This window comes from Pygocentrus nattereri, chromosome 16 (assembly GCF_015220715.1).
Source record: "Pygocentrus nattereri isolate fPygNat1 chromosome 16, fPygNat1.pri, whole genome shotgun sequence".
Classification (NCBI taxonomy): Eukaryota; Metazoa; Chordata; class Actinopteri; order Characiformes; family Serrasalmidae; genus Pygocentrus; species Pygocentrus nattereri.
Genome location: NC_051226.1, coordinates 8618005 through 8634255, shown reverse-complemented (window position 1 = coordinate 8634255; position 16251 = coordinate 8618005). Strand labels below are relative to the sequence as shown.

Below are 16251 nucleotides of genomic sequence, written 5' to 3'. Positions count from 1 at the left end.
CCATCAAAGCCATAGCATCCACTAGGCAACTGAACTAGACTATTACAGCAATAAAATGATATGATTAAAGCGCTGAAACTTAATGTTACGGAATTAACCAGTCACTGATTAATAACTCTAATACACTGTGCGATTTTGCAGCCGAACAATATGCTCCAAGGGTATTTGTGAAGGATGAATACACTTGAATTAAACAGGGGTGCACTATATGCAGTAAAGTGCCTGTTCATGGACTTTTTTTTTATAGGCACTTAACAGTTTAGAATGGCATAAAGACTTGGAGAACAGTCTAAAGTGCAGAGACGTTTTCTTTTTTTTGCTTTTTTTTTCTAGTGAAAGGAAGCTTATACTGTGAAATGACCATGCCTCAGGGATTGGTTCATAATGGAATCTCTTTTTTCAGTCACAAACTCAGGCTCCTCTGTGAGAGAAGAAAAGAACATCGAAGTCAATTTTTTCCTGTTGAGCAGCTGTAGACAACTGAATGGCTTGTCATTGAATGTGAAGTGAAATGTTTATTGTACTGAGATATCAGAATGGAAACGGGAGCATCACAAGACTCACACTGTGTCGTGATATGTTCCAGAGTAACTCCAGTACACTCAAAGCAATTTATCAGAATCTGACTCATTAACTGAACTGATTAAACTCTGGAAACGCAATGCTTTTTCACTCTGTGGGCAACACTGCCACCTACCTACACAACGAGGCACTGCGGTTAAGATGTACTCTCCAAGCAAGTGAAGCACTTAGCACATCTGAAATGAAAATAATAATGAGAAATGGCAGGCCACGGTTCAGTGTTTTACCCAACAAGTGCTTTAAATGTCACTCTGTTAGAACTACAAGAATGACTTCAACGCCTTGGTCAAGCTATGACAGTAACAAAAGGCAACAACATAGATTAACAAGCCAAAATAACTGCTTTTATGTCAGACCATTTTTTTTACCAAACGAAATAAACACTGCAGCAGAGGATTTGTAAAACAACGTCAGACACTCCATTAACTTTCCATTAACTTTTTTTTTAACATGGCTTCCAAGAGGAACTGAAGGAGAGAGCGCGAGGGGAGGCCAAGCTTATTGGCGTGTTGAAGAGCCCTCTGCCCAAGGACAGTGGAGTAGCTGGATGGGACCCCCTCTGGGCCACACCTGCCATGATGGAGATGGGTTGTGAGACTGAATCCAGACCATCAGGAACTACTAGCTCACTTTCCTTGTGCAGCAGACGTTCTCTTGGATCCTCTACTGGTGGCAATACGGTGAACCCTCTTCCTAACACAGGGACGGATGTGGTGATAGAGGCGCTTTCCTTATCTGGTGGCTTCCCTCTACCCAGTGCTGTGAAATCAGTGAGATCCTCCGCTGACCTAGCTCTGGTGAGATGGGTTGCAGATGTCTTAAGAAGGGCTGACTCACCTTCTAGCAGAGATGGCCTAGTGCAGGCTGTCTCTTCTGGCCCTGGACACTCCACACTCTGAGGATCTGATGGTTCCAAGGAAGGCTTGACGTTGTAGCGCTCCAGAAGGCCATTTTCAGTAACAGGGTAATGGTTCACAGCCCACTCCTGTCGCCCCTGCCTAATCACCTCCAGCTCTCGCAGCTCCTTGGGAAGCTCCAACACACTCTTGCCAATATGCTGTGTGTGCACAGGTTCGTCTTGGCTGCTGCTCAAGTAGGAGTCCACTAGGTTGGTATAGTCAGACATGAGGGCATCCAGGAGCACTAGACGCAAAGGCTGCAGGTGGATCACTGACAAGGCCATGACCTTCAGCAGAGGAACTGGGCAAGGACGGACATACCAAACCTCGTTGTCCTCCCTTGCGAGCTGGGTCTTGATCCTGAGAGAAGAAAGGTGCCTCAGGGGCATTTTCAGATGAAAGCTGACCACCTCCTGGAGCGTGCTGACCCTGTCTGGCAGAAACCCTCCTGTCTCTGAATAGAAGTGCATAATGTCGGCCACCTGGGTGTCAAACACATTAGTGAGGTTCACTCCAAACTGAGCCAACAGACACCCTGCAATACAGCGACAGTCATGAGTGACCTTTAGTATGTGGTTACTTTCCAGAATCATGGACAGCCCATTCTTGAAAGCTCGACCCCCAAGCAGTAGGATGTCGAAGAGGTAGACCTTGTTTTTGGTGGCAATCTGCAGCCAACAGAGCCTCTCGTGCTGGAACACACCAACTCCATCAGCTCCGATCCCAACCACTTGTTGTTTCTTAATGTGCATCACTGCAGGACCAAACTTCTCATGGAACTCGTCTACCACCACGTAGTTCACATGCTCTTCATCTTCATCATCCAGCATCAGTCCGCGCTTGTATGGCTGGAACTCGGCCACACACAGCCGCCCCAGGCTGGCGTGGTCTCTACTGTTGCCCTCGTCGTCTTCTCTGGAAACGCTGGGAAACTCTATGTTCAGGACTTCGTGTCCAAAGAAGAGTTTAGCTCCGGGAAGCTTCCTACCACTTTTAACTTCGACCACGTCCTCGAGAATGATTGTCTTGTTCAGATTAATGCGCTGAACGACGCCAATGAACGTACTGCCTCTCGTAGTTAGCTTTATTTGTTTTCTCTTAAAGCCCTCCAAGAAATGGTAGTCGTCCAAAGACGCCATTTCAAAAATCGCTCGACGGACGTTAAGTGGAGATGAAAGTTCTCACAGGAGAGCAGAGCGTTGAACACTAGCTCAAATGTTCAGGGTTTATCGTCTGCGAACAGCCGTCAACCACAGGAAACCAGGTCTGCAACTACGTCGTGCAAAAGGCAAACGGGACTCACGCCAACGTTCAGCCTCACGATACAGCACGACCGCTGAGCGACCCCGGGTGTCCGTTTGTTTGAGGCTCTGTCGTCACTAATTTTCAGATAATACATTTCTGCAAGGTTGGAGATGAAAAAAAAAAATAATATGAAAGTAAAAACAATAAAAGCTTCCGTGTAAAACTCGGTGTGGAGAAAATGGAAAGGAAGCGCGATTTTTAGAAGAAACTCGATTAGATCCAGTAAATGCTAGGAGTAGTAAACAAAAAAACAAACAAACAAATAAATAAATGTACTCTATATTTTAATACTTTAATATTTTAATTCAATATTCAAAATTTTACTCGTGATTTATATAAATTTTGAATATTGAATTATTCCATATTAAAATTAATTTCTAATGGCCAGAGTAATGTTTATCCTTCTTTTATAATGAATTAAAAACACTGAAATGGTCGACGGTGAGAACAAATCTTACTGTTACATGTGCTAAAATAGATGTAGCCCCCCTGGTGACATCCTGTATAAATAAAAATAACGTGTGGCCATGACTTAGTAAGGTGTCTGAGCGAGATGATTAAGTCGTTCCCATGACTTAGTAAGGCGTGGTAACGAGATCGCGGCTTATTAAGGCGTGGCCACGCATTACGATCTCGTTCCCGCATTTTACTAAGTCCAGTGGCCAGGCATTATTTTTATTTATACAGGGTGTCACCAGCGGGGCTCCGTAAAAAATATATTTTCTACTAGGAAGATTTTCTTTTTTGTTTGTATTAAAAGCAACTTACACAGACCAGTTGTACTTTTTTCCAGAGTGGATTTCGGATATCAAGAAATTTTGGATATATTTTCATACTGTAAGAAAGAAGGTAGGTACAGAGCCCCGCTGGTGACATCCTGTATTAATAAAAAAATAATGCGTGGCATTGATGATGAGATGATTAAGTCGTGGCCACGACTTAGCAAAGCGAGGGAATGAGAGCCTAAGGCGTGGCCACGATGTGGTAAGGCGCGATCTCGTTCCCACGCCGTACTAAGTCGTGGTCACGACTTAATCATCTCATTCCCCACGCCTTACCAAGTGGTATTATTTTTTTTATTTATACAGGATGTCACCAGCGGGGCTCCGTAAGAGGGAAATAAACGCCAGATTTTCAGGTCGCCTGTCCTGCGCCGCGCCGCGCTGCCGGCTGGTGTCGCTGTTGCACAGAACGCTCCGGCGTCCTGCACAGGACGTGACGCCACAGCACAGCCCTCCCGTTCAAACCCGTGTGGCTGCAGACGCGGTTCGCCGAGTTCAGCAGAAGAGCGGAGCTTCCACCGTGAACGGGTCGGGGTAATAAACACAGCGGCGTCATCGTCCGCTCTCCTTCCCTTCTCGTTTAAAGTGGTCATGTCGTCGGTTTCCTCCCTGGCCTGTTTGTTTGGCTGAGGTTCTAATGGTGCTGGCTAACCTAAGCTAATGTTAGCTAATATGGTCAGTATCAGTTTCGCTGCTCGGCCATGTTAGCTTGCTTATTAGTTAGCTGGATAACGGCGTGGCTCGTGTGAACACTTTCCCCGGCGCTGTCTGACTTAAACTGGACGAAGAAGTGGGAAAGTTTCCCCTCTGGTTACTTCTGGCTGTAATGGCCGTCTCCCAGAGAAGTTAGCGAGCGCCGCGTTAGCACCCTGTTTTACACATGCGGTTTCCTGGCTAGCTGGCTGTTCCTCTGTGTTTTGATTAACGTCTGCTGACGCTTTGAACACGCTGTCCTCTTCAGGTGTGCTGTTGGACTACCAGGCTGTGAGCAACGCCGCTTCACCAGCAGCGAGGACAGCAATGGCTGCGCCAGCTATGCAGCAGCCTAGCGCTAGTTTTCTCCTGGTAGGCATAAAGTTTTTGCTTTTGTGAGGTGACCGTTCCGCAGATCCTCCACTCACTGTGTTCACGTCCCCTGCAGGCAAACCTAAAGGCAGACTGGACCAACAAGCCTCTTCTTCAGCGATGCCAGGAGTTGGTGAAAGTGATAGATGATTATCCTGCTAAGGTTAGTTGCTCTGCATACACACAAGGAGTTGCCTTTTATCCGCAGACGTCCCCTTCCAGTCTCATCCGTCTCATTTAACTTTGTGGAAATAACTGTCAGTGATCAGAAGCAGATATCTGGGCACTTTATAATTGGAGCAAAGTGGGCAGGAGCTTATGCACAAACCCTGCTGTACCACAAAAATCACAACCCCTAGAATTTATAACTTCAAGACATGACGTTGCTTATAAATTCTAGGGGTTGTGATTTTTGTGGTTTATTTTGTTGTTAAAATTGTAATTGAATCAACCTCAGCAGTAAAATTCCTATCAGATTTGAATGTATGTCTGGTGCTGTAGTAGTTTGGGTTTGATTTAGGAGAGGCATGCTCAGGGGCAGTTACCCATGTTGGTTAAAGTTTTAGCGAAGTTGGAAATGTAGATTAGTGAGGCTCATGACATGGTTAGTTTAAACTTGACTCTCTTGTCCAATCAGGAGTTGCATCCCGTCTTTCCCTGGCTGGTTGAGAGCATCTTTGGCAGCCTGGATGGTGTCATTGTGGGCTGGAACCTGCGATTTCTGCATACTCGCATGAATGAGTATAACACAGTCATGGATTTCCTTGACCCAAGGTCAGCCGTGTATGCTCTTAGTGTTTTGTGTTCCTTTCTTAGTGTTTGTTTGTGTGAAATTGATCTAGAATCAGGGTTCCCAAACTCGCATACTGTATATTTGGTGGGCTGATGGCCAAAAAACCCACACAGCAGTGTAGAAATAATGAAGGCAGTTATGTTTTAAGAATAAACAATGTAATGTTTAATATTAGCATATTGTTACAATTTAGTGCTAGAATACTTTAAGAATATGGCTTTACAAAAGAATATAAGTAGTAATACAAGTATTTAATAAATGTCTGTCATGGTTTTAATCATAACATATTTGTTTTCTCATTGAATAAGACGGTGGGGTTGAGGTAACTTTCTGACAGGCCAAATCAAAGATCCTCACGGGGTGGCTTTTTGCCATGGTTCACACTTTGGGCAGCCCTGCACTAGAAAATATAGCACAGAAAGCCTTTGCATAATCTTTTTACATGACAGGGGTTGTAATGTGTTTCCAACAGTGGCCCTATGATGAAGCTTGTGTACAAGCTGCAGGCAGAGGACTACAAATATGAGATCCCAATTAGTTATCTTCCAGTAAGTACAAACGATAGAGACTTTAGATGGCAGACATCTGGTGCTATATTCTAGCACAAAAGATGCTGTATTAACATTGCTGTGTTCTCTACAGAGTCCTGTGAAAGCATCCATTCAGGAGGGTGTTCTTCCAGATTGCCCCCTATTTCACAACAAACTTCAGTTTCCTATGTCAGGCCTGCTAACACTCAGTATGTCTCTTAGTAAATGCTTAAACCATTTGTTTATTTATATGTTTCAAGATTTGCATCTTATTCTGACACATTTACACGTGGTTGTCCTTCCTTAATCTTTCCAAGATCCCTTTGAATACTACATGTTCAACTTTGCCTTCAGTCTTATTGTACCAAAGGTAGGTTTGTCTGTTATTGAGTAAATGTAATTGAACACTTTTGTGTATGTGTGTGTGTGTGTAATTTATTTTTATATATATATATATATATATATATATATATATATATATATATATATATATATATATATATATATATATATAAAATGTGTGTGTGTATATATGTATTGTGTGTGTGTGTGTGTGTGTGTGTATGTGCTTGCTGTCTAAGAAGTTTTAAATCTGAAATTTCAGACCTACCCTCCTGGCCAGCATGGGAGCTGTTCAGATAGTGCTTACTTTGTGCTTGTTGATGCCTACCTCAAGCACTTCCTACCCACAGAGGGAAATGTGCCCCCATCTCCTTTCTCTGATCCTAGAGGATCTGTGGCCCCTCCTGCTCCAAGGTATTTTAATGCTTTGCCAGATCATAGTGACATTAGTTTAGAGATCATTGGGTGAGCTGTGAAATGTATCTACAACCCCAATTCCAATGAAGTTGTGACGTTGTGTAAAACAAATAAAAACAGAATACGATGATTTGCAAATCCTTTTCAACCTATATTCAATTGAATACACTACAAAGACAAGATATTTAATGTTCAAATGAATAAACTTTGTTTTTTGCAAATATTCACTCATTTTGAATTTGATGCCTGCAACACGTTCCAAAGAAGTTGGGACAGGGGCAACAAAAGACTGGGAAAGTTGAGGAATGCTCAAAAACACCTGTTTGGAACATTCCACAGGTGAACAGGTTCATTGGAAACAGGTGAGTGTCATGATTGGGTACAAAGGGAGCATCCCTGAAAGACAGAAAATCAGCATTAAATGCCCGTGACCTTCAATCCCTCAGACGGCTCTGCATTAAAAACCCACATCATTCTGTAATGGATATTCCCACATGGGCTCAGGAACACTTCAGGAAACCACTGTCAGTGAACACAGTTTGTCACTCCATCTACAAGTGCAAGTTAAAACTCTGCCATGCAAAGCGAAAGCCATATATCAACAACACCCAGAAACACAGCCGGCTTCTCTGGGGCCGAGCTCATCTGAGATGGACTGTCGCAAAGTGGAAAAGTGTCCTGTGGTCTGACGAGTCCACATTTCAGATTGTTTTTGGAAATCATGGATGTCGTGTCCTCCGGGCCAAAGAGGAAAAGGACTGTCCGGATTGGTATCAGTGCAAAGTTCAAAAGCCAGCATCTCTGATGGTGTGGGGGTGTGTTAGTGCCCACGGCATGGGTAACTTGCACATCTGTGAAGGCACCATTAATGCTGAAAGGTACGTGCAGGTTTTGGAGCAACATATGCTGCCATCCAAGCAACGTCTTTTTCAGGGACGTCCTGCTTATTTCAGCAAGACCACGCCAAGCCACATTCTGCACGTTACAACAGCGTGGCTTCGTAGTAAAAGAGTGCGGGTACTAGACTGGCCTGCCTGCAGTCCAGACCTGTCTGTGGCGCATTATGAAGCACAATATACGACAACGGAGACCCCAGACTGTTGAGCAACTGAAGAACAGCAAGAATGGGAAAGAATTCCACCTACAAAGCTTCAACAATTAGTGTCCTCAGTTCCCAAACACTTATTGAGTGTTGTTAAAAGGAAAGGTGATGCAACACAGTGGTAAACCAACTTCTTTGGAATTGAGGTTGTAAATAAAATTATATCAACGCACTTGATTTGAATTGTTCTGTGTTCTAGATCTCCCTCTGTGCCATATGTTGGTTATGGTGTCCACAGCACCAGCCTACTGAAGCGTCACATTTCTCATCAGCCCTCAGTCAATGCTGACCCTGCTGCTCAGGAGATTTGGAGATCTGAAACACTTTTGCAGGTAAAAGCTCATGCAACTACAGAGGTCTTCACAGATATGCAGTATAACCCTGAACCCAACACATACCCACACCTTTGAGACTTGACCCCACTGTTACTGCTAAATTTGAAACATAATATTTTACAGACATGTTTTGAAAGTACTTAGCTTTTTTACCGAGTGCTTGAGGAGAAAATGAACAAAATAAGCTCTCCACACTCCTCTGAAAGCCAAATGCTTGCTGTAGCAGAGTCTGAGTTAAAAGGTGCAAGGACGTGTTCTGACATTGATATTGTCTTCTTGCTGGTAGCTACAGGGGATTGGCTGCATCATGGTAAGTGTGTCACTGAAGGGACAGAGTGACAGTCCTCCTGCTGTCGTAGCTTGAAGTACTATCACAAGCTTAACACTGTGTGCCTTTAATTTGACTTGGCGACCAGGTCAACGTATTTACACAATGAAAACATCTTTGGTTTATTTTGAAAGCTTTCTTTTTTCCCCCGTCTTTGATTAACGGTCAGATTGACTTTGTTGTGCACAGTCTAGGGAGTATTAGGGAGATAATATGTACAAGAGAGGTGATTGAAAGCACAGCATTTATCTAGGCAAATGCAAACAAATGTACTATTAATGTCATTAGAAAACAAACTCAAGGAAAGTTGAAAATAAAAAGTTGGTCCAAACTTGGCCTGAAACCCAATACTACAGTTATACAGTTCTGTTTGGCTCACTTGGGTCAGAATTGGAATTTAAAACCATTTGTCACTGTGTTTGCACACTGTGGAATTAGATCTCTGCATTTAACCCATCCGTGCAGAGAAACACCCACATACATGCACACTAGTGAACACACACACTAGGGGGCAGTGCGCATACTTGCCCAGAGCAGTGGGCGGCTCTATCCACGGCACCCGGGGAGCAATTGGGGGTTAGGTGCCTTGCTGAAGGGCACTTCAGTCATGGACTGTCAGCCGAGGGGATCAAACTGGCGACCTTCTGGTCACAGGGCAGGTTCCCTAACCTCCAGCCCACAACTGCCCTAGGAAGTAGACCTTTAGTCTGACTCTTTGATGTTACAGGCTATTGTATGAAAGTGTGATCCGGGTCTTCTAACAGTATCTTAGATTTTATTTCAGTCAAGTAATTAACCAATAAAATCTTGTTATACCTCCCCTTCCAATATGCCCACCTCAAGAAATTTGTCATGAGTAGAAAACACATGAGGATTACTGCACCACATTATTTGCATGAATATAATTAATTCAAATGTTTTCTCCATAACTCTGTCATATTAAGTACAACACTCTTGGTTCTCTGTGTGATAGTGTGACCCCGTTGAGCTGCTAGTGAGCAATGAGGGGCGATGAGGGTGGGATGAGAATCCCCTGCTGTGAAAACACAACTGCAGCATTCTTCATGTAAAAAAAAAAAACTGTACAGCTTCAGAAAAAAATTCAATTAGTTAAACAATAAAAACACTTAGAAATGTTGAAGTGTTTAGTTACTTATAAAGATGATAATTCAGTTTGCTCTTGGTTTTGTAAGTTACACACATTTCTGTTTAAATATGTTCCATTTAACATGCATAGATTTACAAACAGGCAGAAATGGTATTACGGCTGCTGTGGAAAAAGCTTAAATGTATGATAATTTGACATTTAACAGTGGAAAGGGAAGATAAAGCAAGCCAATTTCAGAGGGTTCAGAGCTTCTTCCTGTTTGTCTCTGCAGGTGTTTGTGGAGATGTGGCTTCATCACTACTCTCTGGAGATGTATCAGAAGCTACAGTCCCCTCAGGTTAAGGTAAGCGTGTAGCCCAGCTCTTTTCTCCACCACTCTTCCTCCACCGCACGGCTGACTGTCTGAGCACCTCCACCCTACAACCTGCTATATGGGCATCGCTGCACGAATCCCTCACCCACTTCATAAGCTAAATGAGGACACTTATTCACATGCAAACACAGAGTGCATCTTCCACTTCAGTCTGCTCTTGGTCTGTAGTTGCTGGTATAGTGTAATGCCTAGCTTATTGGTTTTTTTGTTTTTTTGTTGTTTTTCTTTTTGTTTTTTTTTTTTTAACCTTTTTTTTTTGTTTTTTTGTTTTTCTCCCTCAAACTTTACGCGGGCCTGGGTGTTTGTTGCTGATTAGAGCATACCCCTTTGCATTTTTCTTCAGTTCTTTGCTGGTAGATTAATTAGATTTCTTTAAGGGGCTGTGGTATAAAGCTATGAACTGGATGTTGGAGCTTCCAAAGACTTGCCATGATGTAGTCAGCTTAGTTGTTCCCCCTGCCTTTTTACTTTTGGTCATGTGGGCAAAGGCATTTTTAAGCATGACGTCTTGTGTTGGCTCCTTGGTCTCTGTTTCTCTCTTGTGGCTGTGGACTGTTTAAGCTTTTTTTGCTTCTCTGGATTCTGAGCTGCTATGGTGAACTTTATTCTGTGAGTCTGCTTTTATAGCTTTTTAAGTGTTTATCAAATTTAGCCTGCCTCCAGTCAGCCCTAAGCATTGTAGATGTTTTGCCTTCGTATGCATTTTACCAGAGGTTAATAGGTAATCGCCAATTTACTCTAGAATATACATTTGCATTTTTGACAAAACAATTTCAGTAGTTTTCAGAGTGATGGAGTATCCAAACAGTAGAACAGTAAATTGGCGACTGCCTCAGAAATGACTCATCTGTAAAGTAAATAAATAAGATGCAGAATCTCCTTTTCCTGTTGTGCTTTGAACCTGACCTGTCCTAAATGACAGTAGTCGCTGAATCATTTAGTGATGATGAACTAATGAATCGCTAACTAATCTGTATAATTTTGGCATCATCAAAGCCTTTGTGAGTATTGACTTTGATCTGTGAAAAGGATTACTGCATCAAGCTAATTTTCATGGCATTTGTGTCTCTGTGGTCCTTTTTTTTTTTCTTTTTTTTTTTTGTATTTCTTTCCCTCTTATTCACCCTCATTTCGGTTCTTACTTCGTCCAACTTATCTCTTGGATTGCACTCTATCCTTTTTTCTTTTCTATTCTCATGTTCACCTTCCTACTCCTTTCCTCTCTCCTCTTTTCCTCCTCCTCTCCTCTTCCTTCTTCCCACTTTGTGATGGGTCCTTCAGCTGGCGTTGCTGCAGTACCGCCTCAATATGTCCAGCATGCTGTGCCAACCCCCCGCCCCACCAGGCTCTGGGACCCTCCACACATACCAAGTACTTTTACCTTTTCATTCAGTTCCATGGGCTTCCTGGAGGTAACGTAAGGGGGAAAATAGTCAGGGGTCCTGATGGAATGCCAGGGAATAGTGGTGTTATTCATGAGGGATGCGAAATAGACATGACCTTTCAGGTACAGTTAAGGTTCCTGTAGGTGCGATGCTTGCTATGATTAGTCGTGCGGAGAGACGACCAAATTTGTTTTTGGTGTGGAGCTCAAGTTATGTAAGAAGTTTGATGCTGAAGATAAGTAAGAGGCTTTTCTGGTATTTCATTTCTTTTCTCAAAATGCATGTTTGTTTTATTTAAGCTGTGGTGACATCTTATGTGTTTGTGGTTTGTGTTCAGTGTTTCTCTTCAACTGTAGCCTGTGTACAAACACTTCTACACTTCACATAATATAATGCCTAAATTGCCCAGACAAATGCATTTTTGTCTGTTCTTTACTAATGACCAAATAAGTTTGACAAGTTTTTTTAGGTTCAGAATATTACGCCATATGGAATTACTGAACCTATTATCAAGAGTATAAATGTACTGACCAGAGGTGTCAAACTAAGTTTCTTCTAGGCCACAGCTTTGCAGAAATTATTTTCCCTGTTCTTACACACTAAATTTAACTCATGAATGCTAATTAGCCAATAAGTGCATTTAATGGGACAGAGCAATAACTCTGCAGAGCTGTGGCCTGGAAAGAACTCAGGTTTGACACCCCTGCTATACAGTTTTCATGGCAAAATGTACATTTCAGATGCTATGATGCAGCAAGTATTAATTTTGTGATTTATGTATTTGTGGGCATGATGTAACAGGAGCCCTTCAACCCAACAGAAGAGCATGTACTGGTGGTCCGTCTGCTCGTCAAACACCTGCATGCCTTCTCCAACAGCTTGAAACAGGAGCAGGCCACCTCTCCTTCCACCCACTCTCATGCCAGTCCCCTTGAAGAGTTCAAGAGGTAGGCACCACAGCCAGCTTGTGCATTATCAGCAAATCGAAGCTATAACTATGTCATAAAGGGAGATGGTTTGAGTGCAGCTTGCAATAGCTGTAATATTTAATAATAAGCATTAATTTCTTTGGGGTCCCACAGGGTGGTAATACAGAGGTTTGTTCAGCAGAAGCTTTATGTCTTCCTGCAGCATTGCTTTGGTCACTGGCCTCTGGATGCCTCTTTCAGAGCAGTGAGTGTTGTGCTCTTCGGTCTTGATTGTCTTATTTTTTTAACATGCATTAATATTGATTGCTGTCATGTTAAGTTAGATGTCTGAAAGGTGGTGGCTTATTGGTCTTATGTTTTCAGGTATTGGAAACATGGCTGAGTTACATCCAGCCCTGGAGGTACACTGGAGAGAAAAGCAATCCCCAGACAGATGTCCAAAACAGAACTGTCCCTGACAAATGGTAAATTCTACATTTGTGGATACGTTCACTGTAAAATAAGTTTTTTTTTTTATTAGAGAAATGGAGATACAACAAATATATTCAAAATTTGCTTTTCAGTTACATATCTTTAGGTTCATGTCCAGTCATGTTGCTGGCCTAATCCTTTTTTTTTTATTTTTATTTTTTATAAATAACAGGGCTTCCTTTGTTCAAGAGAATCTGCTCATGTACACAAAGCTCTTTCAGGGTTTCCTCAGTCGAGCTATGCGCACAGATCTTGTCAATGCCAAAAATGCACTGATGGTCTTCAGGGTAGCCAAAGTCTTTGCCCAGCCAAACCTGTCAGAAATGATCCACAAAGGTAAAAAAATTATTTTATTTGGAGACTATTAATCAAGGGAGTCTGCATTTTCTTTGGCTAGGCTGTGCATTACCCTTTCTGAATGCCCTTTTATTGTTTCAGGAGAGCAGCTATTCCTTGAGCCCGAGCATGTCCTTCACCACCGGCAGCCACGGGTCTTCCTCACACCTGCACACAGTGGCAGCTTCCTATCCTCTCGCCAGCCGGCAGGAACAGATGCCGTTTTTAAGGTCAAGAGTCATGTGTATGGCCTGGAAGGGCAGGATTGCCAGTACAAGCAGATGTTTGGCACTGAGCTGCGGGCAGTGGTGAGCATTAATAATGATATTAATAATAATTTTAGTATTTCTTCTGCTAATGGTAATCTGTATAAGACTCTCTATGGCCTAAATGAGTCTTTTAATGATGAATCATTTTTACAAACCATTGCATGGACCATTGAGATTGAGACAGATGTCAGGATGAGCAGGGGATTGTGAAATTGTGTTTGTACTATGTACTTTGTTTGTACTTTGATCTTCTGCAGGTTTTAAAGCTGATCCAGATCATAGCTCAGGCCCGACAGACAGCCAAGCGAATATCGGATCACTCTGCTGAAGCGGCTGCGAACAACTCATTCCTCTCATGGTTTAGTGTGAGCTCCTCTGATCCCAGCTACACCTTTAGTGGAGGAGAGGCTGATGACATGGGAGAATGTGTTAAAAAGACTCACGAGTTCTTAGACAAAGCCCTGGACTACCTGTGTCAAATATTTCGGGTCAGTCTGCTGATCACTTATGGTCATGTAATACACAAAGCTATAAAAGTCTTCAACGGCGTGTTTGATGAAATGAAAAATAATTCTTGGACCATTTTTTTCTCCTGTGTAGAAGCAATCAATAAATCCCGATGTACTTATGAAAAGTTATAGATAGTCAGAAGTTGGATTCTCTTACATTTACCAGGCTAAAGTGGCATGGATCTAATTTTTTTGTCTTGGTGTGACAGATATGATATCAGTGGACACACTTTTTTTTTTTTCAAATCTTATCTAAGGCAATAGTGGTCTTAGATTAAATACATACCTGAATTATGTCCATGTAACTTTAATGAGAATGGTCACATCAGAATTCACGTGTTTTCCCCACTGCACATGCATTGAATGTAGTGTGCCAGATTTCCAGTTCACGAGCTCCATTACTAGATTAAAACTTGAAATATATATAATTTAGAGTGTAATTTAAAACTGAACTCAAGTTGCAATTTAAGTAGGAAAAAGGTCCATTATTCAGCCCCAGTGGCAAGTTAGTGAGTGCCAGTAAATGCTGCAAACGCAATGAATCTGACCAATTTTTCCTGCATCTTACTGTAATTAAGAATAGCTGAAATCTGTTCAGAGCAAATTATGATGCCTAGCTGCTTGTTTACTTGTTCATTATGTACATGGATCATTTACATTTTATTGAGTTGATTGTGCGCAGATCATTTAATGGTACAGGTTCATTCACCTTAGTAACCGATATGTATCACTTATCCATGCAAATGTGAACCATCAAGTTCCAAAGATTGGATCTGAGAAAAATCAGATTTAAAGTAATGAGGCTTGTGAATGTAACCTTGGATTTTTTTTTTAATGGTGGTGTTTATTCATGTAGCTGAATTCAGGGCAGCTGTCTCAGTTGATGGCAAATCTGGCATGTACAGAAGATGATGGAGGGTCCAAGCAGCTTCCTGATTGCATCCAGAGTGAAAATGGCCTTGTGCTCACAGATTTGGGCCGGATGCAGGTTTGACTTTTATAGACATTTTTAAAACGGGTCACCGTTCCTAAGTTTTAGTTTCTTTTTAGAAGAATTCAATAACCCATGTTTGTATTCAATTTCTTGCAGATCATAAATGGTCTTCGCCGATTTGCGATTGAATATCAAGGAGATCCAGAACTTCAGCCGATTAGAAGCTATGAAAATGCTCTTTTGGTCCGGCTGCTGTTCAAACTTTCCACCTTTATTAATGATCTGGTACATTTGTTGTACTTGTGTTTTCTTCTTTGGAAAGTGCTCGTTTTTTTTGTCCTTAGTCTAGTTATTAAAGTCAACTTATATATATTTTTTTTTTCCAAACACAGATGGGAGATCACATGGAGGCGCTGTGCTCTCGGCAGGATTTGCTGGGTCGAGTTAGTAGACATTACTTAACCCGTTCTTCAGCTATTGTGGAGCAGCGACGAAGGAGTCCTGTGACCCGGCAGGCAAGAGGGCATCCCCAGCGGGCACGTCTCAGTCTGCGTGGGCTAGCCAGTTACCGTACTCTCCTCCTGCTGCTGCTGCTCTACCTGTTCTTTGCACTACTCTCATTTGGTCTTCTCTCAAGTACTGCCCTCATACTGGTCATTGGCCTTGTTTATGAGCTGCTTTTGGTTCTGTTTGCTGATAAACTCAAAGCTCATTAACTGTCCAGTGAAATTTTTTTGTCCTTTTTTAATTTTGTAAATATGAAGGAGTGTCCCTTTTACAAGCGTTTGCGTTAAGAGGAGTATTTATTATGTCAAGGACAAAGGGATTTCAGGCTTTTTTTTTTTTTTTTTTTAGTTAAAAGGAAAATTCACTTGTTTATCTGTTTCCGTACATTTTTAACTGATGACAAAATCCAGATGTTAGTGTGATGCTGCATTTATAAATCTTGCTGTCCATGTAAGGTACACTTCCATGCATGGATGTTCAAATGCATCGGGTTTTTTTTTTTCAACATTTCAGTGTTAACAAAAATACCTAATGAGTGTCCCTGTTTGTTGAATTTTGGATATAAACTGATTTCAGTATAAAGCAACCTTTTGAAACGAGTCTTACTTGAACTGGGTTCATCATTGTGCTTGAAAAGAAACTGCAGTGCGCAATCTGAATCTTCCAAGTGTAACAAGGTCTTTAGGAAATCCAACAGTGATCTGGCTGTCTGTAGTTTATTGTAAGGAACTCATTGGGGGGACAGTCGTGGGCTGAAGGTCAGGGAACTGGCCCTGTGACCGGAAGGTTGCTGAATCGATCCCCAGTGCTGACAGTCCATGACTGAGGTGTCCTTGAGCAAGACACCTAACCCCCAATTAAAGCAGACTATCCAAACAAAGTGTTACCAAAGGTTTGCATTGTAGGCATCAAACTCTGAATTTTCCTTGTAATCTGAAATATCAGAGGAA

The 16251-nt window shown here is 42.1% G+C and overlaps 2 protein-coding genes across 3 annotated transcripts; one reads left to right on the top strand and one right to left on the bottom strand.

The window, feature by feature from the left end:
• Positions 1-495: 495 nt before the first annotated feature.
• Positions 496-2826, bottom strand: exd1 (exonuclease 3'-5' domain containing 1). Its single transcript, XM_017713422.1, has one exon. The coding sequence runs from the start codon at positions 2618-2620 to the stop codon at positions 1028-1030; it is 1593 nt and encodes a 530-aa protein (XP_017568911.1). The 5' UTR covers positions 2621-2826; the 3' UTR covers positions 496-1027.
• Positions 2827-3997: 1171 nt separating this feature from the next.
• smpd4 (sphingomyelin phosphodiesterase 4) lies at positions 3998-15900 on the top strand. 2 transcript variants are annotated; one of them, XM_017714210.2, is made up of 20 exons: positions 3998-4102; positions 4530-4633; positions 4710-4796; positions 5271-5407; positions 5899-5974; positions 6069-6165; positions 6274-6326; positions 6561-6712; positions 8017-8149; positions 9860-9931; positions 11243-11332; positions 12148-12293; positions 12429-12519; positions 12639-12739; positions 12919-13082; positions 13185-13390; positions 13609-13839; positions 14717-14848; positions 14951-15079; positions 15187-15900. In XM_017714210.2, exons 2-20 carry the CDS (start codon positions 4589-4591, stop codon positions 15508-15510), a joined length of 2466 nt encoding a protein of 821 aa, XP_017569699.1. In that variant the 5' UTR covers positions 3998-4102; positions 4530-4588; the 3' UTR covers positions 15511-15900. The 2 variants fall into 2 exon arrangements, with proteins under 2 accessions (XP_017569699.1, XP_017569706.1); XM_017714217.2 differs by lacking the exon at positions 11243-11332 and having other exon boundaries at positions 15187-15510.
• Positions 15901-16251: the final 351 nt, after the last annotated feature.